This window comes from Adiantum capillus-veneris, chromosome 25 (assembly GCF_014529385.1).
Source record: "Adiantum capillus-veneris isolate H3 chromosome 25, ASM1452938v2, whole genome shotgun sequence".
Classification (NCBI taxonomy): domain Eukaryota; kingdom Viridiplantae; phylum Streptophyta; class Polypodiopsida; order Polypodiales; family Pteridaceae; genus Adiantum; species Adiantum capillus-veneris.
The window spans coordinates 71,168,304-71,184,039 of NC_140955.1; the positions used below are offsets into that span (position 1 = coordinate 71,168,304).

At 42.9% G+C, this 15,736-nt stretch overlaps 1 protein-coding gene across 1 annotated transcript; it reads right to left on the reverse strand.

Annotated features, from left to right (window-relative positions):
• Positions 1-353: 353 nt before the first annotated feature.
• On the reverse strand, positions 354-3,005 carry LOC147425081 (uncharacterized). Its single transcript, XM_086499800.1, has one exon. It carries the CDS (start codon positions 2,859-2,861, stop codon positions 972-974), a length of 1,890 nt encoding a protein of 629 aa, XP_086355926.1. The 5' UTR covers positions 2,862-3,005; the 3' UTR covers positions 354-971.
• Between the last annotated feature and the right edge of the window lie 12,731 nt (positions 3,006-15,736).

Consider the following 15,736-nt stretch of genomic DNA (forward strand, 5'->3'; position numbering starts at 1 on the left):
GAAGGAACCAGACTATTTTTCATCTCTTCCAAAAACCTCTGCCATCTTCTCAGCGAGAGAGCATTTTTCAACTTTCTCATGTGCAAAGGCTTTCCCACCTACAAACTACCTTAGTCAAGCTTTGAACTTTCCTGGCTTGAATTGCTCAAAACCTACCAACATTCTTCATAAGCAATTTCCAAATTCACAAATTACTAGCAAACTTATTATTAGGCATAAACTTCTGCACTCCATTAAAAACAATCACGTTAAGTATTCACAGGCACATTTCTGCCATGATTCAACCGAACTTCTGGTCATTCTGCAAAACAGTATAAATGAAACCTGCACAGGAATTAACACGAACAGAAGAATCAGCAAGGAACATTATACAATACACTGCGTAATACCACACATGTTACATGCATGCGCACATAAAGCATCTAGGACATACAGGCAGCAAGAAGGTCTCTAAGAATATGTTCACCCAATTCACATTGATCTACGGTCGCATTCAGATGATGCATGAAAAAGACCAGACTGCCTCTGTTAGAAATCTGCTTATTTACATAACATTACTTGTTTCTTTTCCATCTTGCCAAAAGAAGCTTGTCATCATCATCAAAGACCCCACAAAAACTGAAAGTAAATGTCACGTGTCAAGCTTTAGCATTGTTAGGTGATTTGTCGAAGCTTTTGTTGCAGATGCTCCGACTTCTCATACGAAACAAAGCCGCAACTGGCAGTCAGTCACCCTGCATATTCTAGTATTATGAATTAACTCACAAAATTTCCATTGTACCATGTACATTAGTGTCTCTCTTAGAACAAAATTTCCAATGCGGTGTGTACACCACCATCGTCCCATATTCCTGAGACTTCATATGCCTCCACCTTTTTTATAAAATAGCCGCAAAGCTGACATATAACAAAAATTTTGCTTTATTGCTTGGCCATGAGATTGCAGTAACAGCACAGCAATGGCGATGAAACTAAGGAGCCATTATTGCATTTATGGTGTACGCGAGAGATTCTGCCATGTCCTGTTTTAGGAGAAGCTTTTGAAGAGTGTGCATCATATTGAAATCAGGATCAAGCTTGCGCTGCCAGCCTTCTAGAACCATCATGGTGACCATCACTGTGCAAACATCACCATCAATGTTAACTCTGTGTGTTCTCACTTGCTCTAAAACATCTTGCATGCACTCTCCTGGATGAATAACCTTTGCCTCTTTAGAACCCCAAAACTTGAAAGATGTCTCCAGCTGCTTAATAAAAGCAGCCGGATTCGGACATGACTGTTTACTAGAGAATCCAAGCGCACATTGAGCTGCTTTTCGGCCGTCTCTCAACACCACCGCTTTGAAAAACTCTAAAAGGTTGCCGCGATCCTTTTGAGAGAGCTCAGCTGTCAAACCCACATCCAAAAAGACCAACTGAGGTCTAGACTTTTTTTGCCTTATCTTTTTCTCTGTTTCCCTTTTTGTACGCACCAGAATGTTGCCAGGGTGCATGTCTGCATGAATGAAGTTATCCACCAAAAGCATCTTCAGAATGGTATTTGTGCCAATGTATGCGAGCTTACGACTCACCTGATTATTGTCAGAAAGCTCAATGTAATTTGAAACACTCTCTCCTTGCTCAAAGGACTCAACAAGAACTGCCGGATGCACTAACGGATAGACTGGTCTTGGGAAAGATACATCTCTCCAACTCCTAAAATTATATGAAAACCTACTCAAATGTGCTGCTTCTCTGGCTAAATCAACTTGTGTCAACATAAAAACCGCAAACTGGCGCACACTCTCGTCTAACCTTAGCCACCTCAGCCCTGGTACTAAGGTTGATAAATTAGCAATCCAATTCATGATAATGAAGTCTCGCCGAATTACATCAGTAACACCCGGGTGTCGCACTTTGACAGCCACAGTCATAGGCCCCTTTTGCCTACCAAAAGCAACCCCATCTTGGAGAGTTGCCTTGTAAACTTGTGCTATGCTTCCAGATGCAACTGGCTTCTCCTCAAAGTCCATGAAGATCTCATGAAGTGTCTTGCCAAACGCCCGTTCTATTGACTTCACTGTATAGGAAAACTTGTGGGCTGGTGCATTTGTGTGCAGCTTTTCCAGCTCTGCGCAAAGATCCTTCGGAAACAAATCTGGTCGGGTGGCAGCCCATTGTCCCCACTTGATAAAAGCTGCACCTGCAAACTCCAAAGTGTGGTGCACAAGTTGCAACCACGCCCGCCAAAAGTAGCCCCCAAACATGCTTGCAAAAGGAGCTGTCAATATGGCCGGCATGAAGAGGATCCACAAGTACACAGATCTTGTAACTAACCCACATAGGTCAAAAAATGTGTGCACCGCTGATAATGCCAATGATGATGGATTGCTTGGCAAAGAAACAGCATGCGTCTGGGCATGTGCCACAGACTGGCTTCCAAGAACAATTGCCAATATGCCGATAGGAAGGTGGGAGTGTGCACATGTAACACTGAAAGCTTTCGCAATCGCTCCAATAGGCGGAAGAGGTACTGTAGGTCTTCTTGATGTTTCCCAAGCTGTCCTCCAGCAATACCGACCGAAACTGACAAAACCATTTGTTTTCTGAGCATTTCTGATGTGCGACATGGGCCCATGAGCAGATAAATATGCCCGCTCATGGACCCACTTTGCACTTCGGAACCCACCTCCAGGCTGGAAATTTGGGTGCCCACCTCTTGAAAGATCCTTCGGCGAATGTCTTGAGGCGGATGCTATGCGGCGAACTAGCTTGACAAGAGAAGGAGGGCTTCCATGGAAGTCTGTTGCTATGTAACCACTTGCCTCGTGTGTGTGAAATTTCGAAGGCTTACCAGAAAACCTGAAGGCACGGGCTGCCATGGATCTGCATGAGGACGCCAGCACCCAAATGATTTCTTCACGGTGCGAAGCAAGCGGAGAGCAGACAGAGAGATCGTCTGAGAGGCCGATAGTAAGCGCCTGTCGGACGATTTATAGCCTGCGCTTATTTTTAACAAGGCTACGGTGGGTAACCTAGTAGGGGGTACCCAATAGTCGGAATCATTCTTATTGTTTTATTATTGGGAATCAGGGAAGATCTCCAGTGGCAGTCGACGAAAAGGGAAGTAGGTGGCAACCACCGGGGGAGGGAATGCAAGGCAGGCAGATGGCACCGTGCGAAGGAGACGTCCAGGAAGGGCAAGCTGGCAGCGAAGAGGGGGTCAACGCGTCTTTTTTTTAATATAAAGGATCCCTGGTGATTGTAATTGTGCATGCTTGTTCGCCTGGTTACTGGGCCTTAACGAGAGGTGAAATGCTGGAGGTTGCGGGTTCATGTCTTGAGTTTCCCTCTTGAAGGATAGGCATCTCCAAGTAGGGGGTGAGCCTCAGGTTGAAGGTATTTGAGAAAGTAATGAATAAACTAACATCCAACCCAGTAGACCTGAAGAAGAGCTTCTTTATTGTGATCCTTGCTCAGCATCTCTTAACAACAAGCTAAGAGAGCTCGTCGCCACCACCATGTAGAGCCTTTCTAAATATGCGATGAATGCAGTCGCTCGGGTGAAATATGTCCGGTGCTCAAGAAAATAGTACGTGTTCGAAAATGTGTGCGGTTTATGTATTTGTATGTTTAGGGTTATGTATGTGACGGCCGCTACAAGGTATATGTATGTGTAGGTTTAGGTTTAGGATTATTGAAAACAGCACGGAATTAAAAAACGGTTTATCCTTGATCTGTTTGTGTATGTACGCTTGCAAATAGCTTTCATGTAGCTTGTTAGGTTTAAATATGTAGTCGTTTGCAAGCTCACATGTGCAAATGACTCGCAAAAAAGTCGTTCGCAAGCATTTTTGCGTTCGAAAAACGCTGCGAACTTTGGAAATGACTTGTCTGTAAGTCGTTCGCGCATGTGAGCTTGCAAATAGCTTGCATGTAGCTTCCATGGGTTGAATGAAAACCCGCTCACTACCCGATTTTTTGAAGCTGTGTTGCAGAAGCAGCTTAGATAACAAAGATACTCTAAAGACCAACCTATGATGTAATATATTTGGACATTTATAGCCGGAAACCTTTGTATTTTATAGATTCCCAAAGCAAGTGCGTAATGAATATGTAACTATGAGTTTGTTCAAGAGGGGTTGTAAGCTTCCAGATTGTACCACATAATCTTTAGGTTGAGACAAAATTGGAAAATCTCTTTATTTTTGACTTAAAACCTTATGGAAAGGTATAAAAGCCAACTTTTGTATTATCTTTGCAAGTTCACTTTGGATAATGAAGCTAAATGTAGTTATAGAGAGCTTTGTGTGTTCTCCCACTTTCTTTTGAAGCTTGTAACTCTCTCATGGATGGTCTCTTTGGAGTGCCTTTCTTTCCATTGTGTTCATACCAGGTAAAAGCTTTACATGCTATTGTAAGTTTCTTGCGATGAATCTCTGATTTTGTTGTGTCTAACCTCCTTCTAAATCTACTCATAACTCACATTTTACATATCAAAAATGCATTTTATGCATAGAAAGGATAATGGAGCATCTTTGCTAAGCTAGTAGGTGCATTCGGAACCAAAAATAGTTAGGTCAAATCTGCTCTGTAGATGATAATCGCATTTGTGGTGGCAAGCGGTCAAAAGGGAGATTTAAGACCATATGTATATTCCTTTAGTGGTTGCCTATCCTTTCTATAAGTTTGCTTACGTTTGGACTTTGTTTGCTTGGTGAATCAATGAGACTTTGTTACGGTGTCGTGAATAGTTTTTGTTGCATGACATGTAGTTGAGTGTTGCTTTGAGTAAGTAGGGATTGAATGTATTTTCCAAGAGAGTGACACTACAAGAGGTACTTCACATTAGCGACGCTCGCAGTGCGACACTCAAAAATGAAAACCCGCGGCGTCTCTATGATCGTCACTATGGGCATCGCTAGTTTACTTGTAACTTAGCGACGCCCATAGTGACGTCGAACATGGGTAAAAGATAAACCGAGAGCGCCCAAAAACTTAGATCTCAGATCTGAGTTTTCTATGCTCAAGCAAGCAAAGGTAACCCGCGCTCTCCCTCTCTCTCTCTTTCTTCTCCACACACACGAGGAGAGGAAGGAGAGCCAGGTATGCTCCTTCCCTCTCCTCTCTCTCATGTTCCCTTCCCCTCTTTCTCTCTCTCTCGCTCTCTCTCTCTCTCACACACACACACATTGTGTTTTTGAGAGAGAGAGAGAGAGAGAGAGAGAGAGAGAGAGAGAGTACATGCATAAACAAAAAATACACACACACACACTTGCATAGACAAAGAATGCATACACACACACATTGAGAGAGGAAAAGAGAGATATATATATATATAACAGAGAGAGAGAGAGAAAGAGAAAGATAAAAAACAGAGAGAGAGAGAGAGAGAGAGAGAAAAGAGAGAAGAAGAAGAAGAGAGTTTTAATGTCGTAGGAAACTATCCCAAGAGACCTTAAAGATCTAGCCGACGAGGAGTTGAACTCAAGACCTGTTATTCAAGAGGGAAATGGCATAACCAATCTACCACACTTGGGTGATAGAAAGGTTATACCATTTTCCTCTTTTTATTGGCACACACACACACCCACACACACACACACACCCAAGAAGAAGAGAGTTTTAATGTCGTAGGAAACTATCCCAAGAGACCTTAAAGATCTAGCCGATGAGGAGTTGAACTCAAGACCTATTATTCAAGAGGGAAATGGCATAACCAATCTACCACACTTGGGTGATAGAAACGTTATACCATTTTCCACTTTTTATTGGCACACACACACACCCACACCCACACACACCCGAGAAGTAGAAAGTTTTAACATTGTACGAAACTATCCCAAGAGACCTTAAAGATCTAGCCGACGAGGAGTTAAACTCAAGACCTGTTGAACAAAGAGAAAGAGAGAAAAACCAAAGAGAGAGAGAGGGGGGGGGAGAAGACGAAAGAGACAGGTAAGGGAAGGAAACAAAGAGAGAAAGAGATTATGTTAAAATTTAAATTAGATTATGTTAGATTACATTTAGATTTATGTTTATGTTGAGTTTAAGATCATGTTAGTTTTAGATTTACGTTAGATTAGATTTAGGTTTATTTAGGTTAAATTAAACTAAATTTAGGTTTATTTTAAGTTAGATTTACGTTAGATTAGATTTAGGTTTATTTATGTTAGATTTAGATTTACGTTAGATTAGATTAAATTTAGGTTTATTTTGAGTTTAAGATTAAATTAGATCTAGATTTATGTTCGATGGACCATGCGGACCAGCAATTCCACCTGCATGTTCGACTGTTACTGCACAAAGAGAGAGAGAGAGAGAGAGAGAGAGAGAGAGAGAGAGAGAGAGCAAACGACGAATTTGAAATTTAAAATCGTGTTATGAAGTGAGGCCCATTCACATCTACGCAGCTAGTAGCCCCATTGGTATGTATTTTACCCTTAAATGGAGCAAATCACCACATGTTCAATTATGTTAGATTTAAGATTAGAGGAGGATTGAGTTTTTATATTAGAGTCTACCTTCGAGATTACGATAAAAAAATTAGAGTTAGACGAACGGTGATCCCTTTCTTCCTCTTTACGGATGCGACCTTAAGCTGGAAAGCTTATGATACTTAGATTGGAGGCCAACATGTAATGTGTTAAGTAATCCTTCAAACAAAGATCTACTGTGAAAAGATGTTAAGATGGTGTGAAATGCTACAGCTAGAGAAGAGGCAAAGGGGTTTTGTCCACTACATGCACTATCATGTAGACGTGGGTGTGTAGATTTCTTGTACCCACAAATATAGGCATTGACCAATAAAGACAATATTATAACCGGATAATTCTGATCTCTGTGCACCTCTAGACCGAGGTATGCGAGGATTGGAAATGACTGGAGAATGTGAGGTAGTTTATAGTGTGAACAAAGAGAGAGAGAGAGAGAGAGAGAGAGAGAGAGAGAGAGAGAGAGAGAGATAAAAGACGAAGAATGCCAATAGAAGATTAAATTTGTTGTCCAAGTTATAAGGTTTTTACCCTCATTATGAGTAGTGACGAGGATGTGGGGCCGTCCAACCGAAACACTTATCTCTCGACGAGGATCTTATGTCCTTGTAATCAATGCAAGCATGATGTGCGACGGAAAAGACGTGTTTCTTTGCAGCACGTTCGTGAATTTGGCGAGTTCGATCCATCTATTATAGATTGAGTTTTTGCCAAGACGGAGCAATCTTGCAGCCCCTATAGATGCGTTCGCGGGCGCTTTGGTCAAGCAGCATATGTGAGGCCACAAGATGTATCCTCTAACAGCTCGGGGAATGATCATGCAGACCACATTCCCAACGAAGCAATGTTTGAGCCCGAGATTGATGAAATAATCGAGACGATCATGGATTCAGAAAGTCTTATCTATGATGATATGAAAAGTGAAGTTGATACGCCATTGTATGATGGAGCACGTGTGTTTAGATTGAAGGCACTCTTGGTTCTTCTCAACATGCAGACAAGTTTGGATGGAGTGACACTAGTGTCATAGCACTTTTCAGGTGATCTATTACAATGTGTTTACTTTAATTAAAAACTCTAGATGTATAATGATTTGATAGATTTTTACACAATTGTACCGTATTTTTTTCGTTGTGTAGATTGCTCAAAGAGCACATACTGCCAGCTCATAATGTGGTGCCAGATTCCAGAGAGGAAGCAAGAAAGATCTTGCAAAACTTGGGGATGGATTACAATTCGATCCACGCTTGTCCTAATGACTACATTCTTTTCAGAGGAGAATACATAGACATGGAGAAGTGTCCAAAATGTGATTTCGAGAGATATCGAGTAGATCTCCACGGAACAAAAATTCCACAAAAGGTTTTTCCTCTACTTCCTTGCATCAAGCATTTCTTCGAATGTAAGTCCATGGCCGCCCTATTATCATGGCATGAGGAGAATAAATCTTCGAATGGTGTGCTACGGATTCCTGTAGATTGCGCAACCTAGAAACATGTAGATGAAACATGGTCGGATTTTGCCAGGGAAGCTTGAAATTTGCACCTAGGCCTGGCTATGGATGGCATAAATCCATTTGGTCAAAGATCGGTCAAAGATCAACATCTTACAGTGTATGGCCCATTGTCATCGTCAACTACAACATTCCCCCGTGGTTGACTACGAAGAAGGGGCACCTATTGCTAAGCTTGATTGTGCCGAGGTGGTATAAAGTGAAGAAGTATCTTCGTCCACTATTGGAAGAGCTACAACAATTGTGGATTGGCATAGAAGTGGTGGATATGAGCCAACACACAGGTCGACGGAATGCTTTGATCAGAGGCATTCTAATGTGGACCATTCATAACTATCCCGGACTAGTAGAATGCTCAGGTGATTTACACTTAAACTCAAAACACTGTAAATCTTGGTTTTTCTCAAGCTTATCTATTATCATGTGTATACATGTAGGACTTCAAACAAGCGGATACAGAGCATGTGTCACATGTGGACCTAGACTGAATGCACGGCGGGCGCCATCATTGAAGAAGAAAATCTATGAAGGTCATCAAGCGTATCTTCCAGAGAATCATGTGTTACGCGACGGCTTTTGGGAAGAGAACCACCGAGGATGTCTGCACAAGCATGGTTAGAGCAGAAGGAGATGTGTGATGACGGTTTGCCCCCAGGGATGAAGAGACTCTCTCTATGGTACGAGTTACTACATTGGCCCCGACTCATGATCAATCACTTGCTCGATCCAATGCACATATTCAAGAATGTGGGTAATCTGCTATGGGACCATATGACCTGCAAGAAAGATACTTTGGGAGCCAAGGTTGACCTTAGGAATGTGGATCGTATGGAACAATATTGGCCACAGACAGCATCCGATGGATCAATAAAACTCCCTAAAGCGCCATGGATTTTCACAGGAGCCCAAGAACGCAAAGTAAAAGAGACCGTTGGATCTTTGCAGACCCCCACTAGCGCAATGCACTCGCTCCAAATGTGTTTTACTAAAGAAGGAAAGCTTACCGGTTTGAAGTCACACGACTAGCATAAAATGTGTCAAGTATGTTCATAGTGGAATATATCATAGTGGAAATTGTGTAACAAATTCGTGTGTGGACTTCAATATCATTGCTGCACATGTTTTGCAGTTTATTTTACCGGTGGCCATTGAGGGATGTTTGTCTCTTGACGTCTGTAACACAATCTACAAACTTGCGAAGTTGGTGCAATGGATCTCACAAAAGGAGATCAACATAGACTCCATACCATTCGTTAAACTAAACGTTGCGGAGGTTGTGTGCATATTTGAGAAACACTTTCCTACTACCATGCTAACCATTCAGGTGCATCTTCTTGTTCACATACTTGATGAGGTGGAAATAGCTAGTACAATACATTCCAAATGGATGTTCTTTTTAGAACGTTCATGAAAACGCTCAAGGGATATGTGCGTCAGAAGGCACGTCTAGAGGGTAGCATGGGAGAAGGTTGGCTGGTATCAGAGTCCCTAATGTACATTGGAGAGTGGCTAGACGGTTTTGATAAAGCCCGGGACACACTATGGCGGACCATAGATGATGAGCGCATATCTGGGATTGTCATGTGCAATCAAGGTGTTGAGAAGAAGATGATGGAAGATCTAGAGGCTAAAATCAACCGATTTTGCATGCTTCACAATCCAATGATGCAAAAGTGGATTTCACAATATGAGGATGCAAAGCAAGAGCAACAAAGGGCACGAATCGAGTGGAGACGGGGAAGACGACCACCGATGCACTATCCGACGGGTCTGGAGAGCCTACCAACATTTATGAGCTTAAGATGGTTGCACAACGAATTGAAAAGTGCACAACAGTGAGGTGAAGAAGTGACTGAGGAGGAGTGGGAGTACTCTCAGGGTTGCGCGACCAAGGTAAGTTTGCAATGTACGACTAATGACTTTCTAGATGTTTGAACAACCACTCATAATCTTTGTTGGTTGTAGTATAAGTCGTACACAGCAGCATGGTGTAAAGCTCGACATTTTAGGGTGGAACAGATCGACAAAAAGCGTTTTACTCAAGATTGTGGAATCATGGCAAAATTTGAACAGTCTAGTTGACGACGGTCCTCTGATGCAGATCCTGTGGTGGTGGAACTCACTTACTTCGGCACACTACAAGAGATTTTGAGGATCGATTATAGAGTATTTTTTGTTGACTTGTTCGACGTGCAATGGTTCAAGATAATCATGGAGGGTCGCAATGCTACTGTGCGTAGAGGAGAGTCTGGTTTCCTTGAGGTGGATTCAACTAAGAAATGGACTGACCTAAGAGACACTTTCGTACTACCCTAGCATTGTGAACAAGTAAGTATGTAAATAGTTAACATCCAATTTTAGAAGTTATGTGCTTGGAAGTTCTCATGTAAGTTATATGGCTTTGGCAGGTGATATTTCATCCTACAAAGTCTGCATCAAACTGGTGATATTTCATAGAGTTAGCCCCTCGTAGTGCACGGACGTATGAAGGCTACCATGTGCCAATCACAACGGCATCAATGGAGGAAATCGGAGAAGATGCTCAGTCAGAGCCGCTGAGGCGGTGCCAAACGAGCATCACGTTGCTACTCTCTATGGGGTGCATGTAGAGGATCTACAAAATGAAACGGAGAACATCTGTTTAAACGGAGAGCTCTATATAGATATATGAAGTTATGCTGAGCTTTGCGAGGATGAGAGAGACCTCTTAAAGCCATAAATAGTGTATTTGAACAATTTAGCTCCGTTTTATAATGTATATTGTATTCACGTGGCTTTTTGTCCATTTTTGTCTATACGCGTCATCGCGTCATTGTATTTAATGGTCTTTGCGTCCACTCCAGGTACGTATGCTTTAGGTATGTTCTCAGAAGCAGGGACGACGCGCACTGCGCTCTGAGTGGGATGGAGACTGAAGCTGCAATCGCGAAGCTGGTCTGCTCAATATAGATTTTGCTTGTCCCACTACTAGATCTAGTTGATCTAGTGAAAGAGACACTACTACTGCTTCTCAGCGTCTCTTTCACCCGATCAATTAGATTTAGTGGTGGGGCAAGCAACTTCTATGAGTAGACCTTCGCGATGCAGCTTCAGTCTCCATCGCACCCGGAGTGCAGTGCTTTTACAAATTCACAGAAATTCAACGAAATCTCTCTACACAGGAATCCCTCCCCCTTTGTGAGTTCTCTCTCTCTCTCTCTCTCTCTCTCTCTCTCTGTCTCTCTCTCTCTCTCTCTCTCTCTCTCTCTCTCTCTATACTTGTCCATGTTTTCTTCTCCATTCATTCAATATTAAGTTTAAATTTTCGTGCGTTTAATGCAGGTATGGATGATGAGGAATTTCTTTCTTCTTTATCACCCGAGCAAAGACAGTGGTACGTGGAGCGTCATCGCTCTGGAGCACCATCACGCGTTTGTACTCCTTTAGAGTCTCCCTTTGTTTTGGAGCATTCAGTGCGCTCCGAAGCTTCGGTGTCGACGAGATGATCTTCACACTAGTCTAGGCACTGGTGCTCTAGTGGTGGCGGCGGTGGTTGTTGTGGGGATGCCGCCGCCGATGCCTCGACACCGCCTCGTGTTCAACGAGGCTCTTTACCGTCCCCTTCTTTGTCCGCCCCCACACTAGCCACGACATCGCCATCTACACTAGGTTTTGCGCGGTTGATGGCCATTCCTAGCGGCTATACACCACTAGCTACTCCTCCAGGAGTCACTCCAATCGACACTCCTCGCTTCGGGGCCTAGACTCTAGTGGAGACCCCTGACGTCCATACTCCCGTCGACACACCGCTAGAGACCCTGCCGAGACACCCAGGTTCATGCGTCACCGGTGAGAGGGCTTGCCTTACTCCGTCGACTTCAGCTGTGGCATCATGTTGGATGATGAAGGCAAGAAGGTGATCTCGCGCATGCACGGTCTTTGCTCTCAGGTGTTTAGACACTACATACTTAACACCTGGAGTGAAGTACCAAGTGATTTAAAAGACAGAGTCATCAGCATGTTGCATGACGAGTTTCCCATTTCAACACGGGATGATCGCTTCAATGAAGACCTGATGAAGGTTCGAATGCGCGAATACTGCAAGCACGAGCGTTATGAAGTGAAAAAAGCAATCAAGCATGGGTAGAAGAGACTAGATTGGCTGGCCAAAGAAGATTGTAAGAATGCAAAGAAAGCAGCGCGTGAGAATCCCGACAAGTGGAAGCAACAAAAGGAGGGAGCCAGAGTACGAGTAGAGGTAGGGAGCTCGCACCACTTGGGGAGCGGCGGGTGGGCATCATTTGAGGCCGATTTTGTAAGTGTTTTTGCATTGCTCTTTAGTTTGATAGTTTAGGGTTTAGGCGTTTTTAAATTCTAACATATTGGATTCTTTGTATGTTTTGACAGTGGTCGATGACATGACGTGACCCACACCGTACGAGCGTGAGTACATAGGCAGGAAGGGCTTAAACGCCCTGATGGACATTCTGAGTTCTCGTGACGGCATGGTTAGTAATAGGGTTTACTCTTTTCTATTTGTTGTATTGTTTTATAAATTATATGTTAATACTTACAGAAAGCTGTCTTTTTTTTTTTTTGCAGAATTTGATAGATACACTGCTTAGACGCGATGAGACGTCTAATTAGACGACGTCAGTCTAGCCGTAGCTAGATAGCATTAGTTTCCTTTTGTTATAGCATATGTATCATGAGATGACGTTTATACGTCTTTTTGAAAACCATGTATATTTTTTCAATAATGACAATGGTGTTGTAACTATTACATTTGCAAAGTTTAACAATCAAGTGATTTTGCCTATGATGTGTACAATTGTCAATGATTTACTTTCATCAGTTTACTTTTGTCAATTTTGTATTTTTATTCTGCAAACAATACTATGGATGATGGAGTTAATGGTTATATTGTCTTGTGGGTGACTACTTTGGGTCTATATCTAAGCTTACACTTTCTTTCAAAGGTGAATCTGGACTTATCTTGGATTCATTTAGGTTTACTCAATTATTGAAACATTCAATATGGTTGATGGGTGAATGCCCTCCACCGATTTTTTTTTCTCTCGGGCGTACTATGACTGTCGCTATATAAGGCTCTGCAGCGTCGCTATAAACGTCGCTATAGGTGGCCTGTAAACATCGCTATGATCGTCGCTATAGGCATCTCTATATAGCGACCATTATAGCGACGTTTCCGTATCGATGCTGTTAGCGACGGTCTTAACGAGGTCGGGGAGTATAAAAACCCAATGTATTTTCATCGCTAACAACGTCACAAGTGCACACAACCTCTTGTAGTGTGAAAACCTCTTGTAGCCTCCATGCACTAATCAGCTCAACTCTATCCCACACTATGACTTTTATATCTGTGGTTCTCACTATCACTATAATAAGATAGTTAGGCTTGGCAAGAAGAGGGCCCGGGGGGGGGGGGGGGAGAGAGAGAGAGAGAGAGAGAGAGAGAGAGAGAGAGAGAGAGAAAGAGATTTTTATCATCCTCGGAGGTCAAATATGACCTATGGGATATGTGTGCAGCTGATGAGTGATTATCGATGCTCCAAAATTGTGGTGATAAGAGTCACAATGGAGAGCCCACATTGTGACTAGGAGAGGAAAGATTGTAGGTCTAAGTCATGGCAAAAAATGTGAGGGAAGCAAGATTGGATGTGACCAAAAAAGCTGAGCCTCTAGTAGTATATGTTACTCAAACTCTCGAACTTAGATTGAGCATAATGTACACAATCAATTAGACTTTTCTCCATTGCCCCAATGCCCTGTCTTGCATCGGAGGGAGTGAGAGCTAAGTTGAATGGCTACAATGGTGTGTATCATTGATAAGGAGATAGACCCAAGCATGTAAGGGTGATTACGGTTGTCTCTTTGAGCAAAGAACATGGTTTTGTAGTTGGGGGCAATATGGGTGGTGGAATGTATGAAGCATGACCCACCAGATTCCTCCCAAGCCATAATACATTGATGTTGTAGAAAAGTTTCATTCTCTTGGGAGCATAACATTTGTTTATGAATTCATTCATAATCAACCCACTTTGCAAGCAAAAGTTCTCAAGGAAAACCATAAGCTTTTATTCATGGTCCTCTAATGTGTGTGCTAGAAGCACTACATCATCCACATACAACAAAAAAGCATGAGTACCTCATTGCAAATAGGTCATGACCTCTTCAATGCCTTCTTCTATAACTAAAGTACCATTTTCTCCAATGGATTGATGCATAGAACAAAGACTTGGTGACAACAGACATCCTTGTTAAACCTCAATAATGCTTGCAATTTTTTTAAAATTCCTCTTCCCATGTGCAATTCGCACATCACCTTCTCATAGATTCAAGAAATTACAAGCATAAACTCACTTGGCACTTGGCATTCTTCCATCCTTCTTCACAAATTGTTACGTGTAATCATATCAAAGGATTTCTAAAAGTCCACAAAGCAATAATACAATCGCTTGCCTTTCAACCGGCTTTCCTTCGTGGGAACACGAAGAGTGATAATATGATCAATGGTGCTACGGCGTTGACAAAAACCCGCTTGTCCTTTTGCACGCTATCCATTCTCTTCAGCCGAATCACTTAATTTTATCTCCATTATGAAACCAAACAAATTTTTCATAAGAGACCCAATCATTATAGTATGGTAGTTATTTACATTCTTGACATATCCTCCGTTATGCAAAGGTTTAATGCAATTAGTGCTCCGGCAAGAATTTTGTAGGCTGAGTTGAGGATGGTGATGGGGCGCCACTGTCGAATCTCATGCAAGGAGCCACCCTCCTTGGGAATGAGGTAGATCAGGCCCTCACTCATGTTGTCAGGCATCACTCCTGTGTGCAAAATGTACTGAAAAGCACTACAAAGATCTGGGCCAAGCAGGTCCCAGTACTCCAAGAAAAGCTGGGAGTCAACCCATCCTCACCTGGACAGCTACCACGAGGGAGGGCCCTAAGAGCTGTGTGCAGCTCCTCAAGCTGAAGTGGCATCTCTAGCCTCTGGCGCATCTGTGCCCAAACTTGCGCCCTGCATGCATCCTGCCGCTCTGACTGAGGCATACCATGTTGAAGTGTAAGGTTGAACATATCACACATCCACTCATGTGTAAATTCTCTGTTCATTTTATCATTTTTGGCTTGATACCTTGAAGATCTCCCGCTTTGCAAGTTGCCAACTTTTAGAGCCCGTCGCACACATCCTCAATAGTAAAAAAAGAGAGCATACATGGGAATGAATCATAAAATTTTTTATGGCATCTTTCCACCATCTGGATGCTGAGAGAGAGAGAGAGAGAGAGAGAGAGAGAGAGAGAGAGAGAGAGAGAGAGAGAGAGAGAGAGAGAGAGAGAGAGAGAGAGAGAGAGAGAGAGAGAGAGAGGGTCCTTGGCTACTCCACTAGAGGGAGGGAGGGGCGGCAATGGGTGGAGGTGGTGAGAGTAGGGACGGCACATGGTGGTAGTAAGCTAGCACCACTACAAGAGGTACTTAATATTAGCGACGCTCACAGTGCGAGCTCAAATGTGAAAACCCACGGCGTCGCTATAGGTGTCGCTATGCATGTCGCTAAATTATAAGTAACTTAGCGACGCTCATAGCGACGCCGTCAGGGGTAAAAAAATAACTGAGAGCATCCAAAAACTCAAATCTTAGATCTGAGTTTTCGGCGAGCCAGGTATGCTCCTTCCCTCTCCTCACTCTCATGTTCCCTTCTCTTCTTTCTCTCTCCCTCTCTCTCTCTCTCTCTCTCACAC

Excerpts from the sequence above, each read along its gene's own strand:
- LOC147425081 (XM_086499800.1), bottom strand. The coding sequence starts at position 2,861 with ATGGCAGCCCGTGCCTTCAGGTTTTCTGGTAAGCCTTCGAAATTTCAC.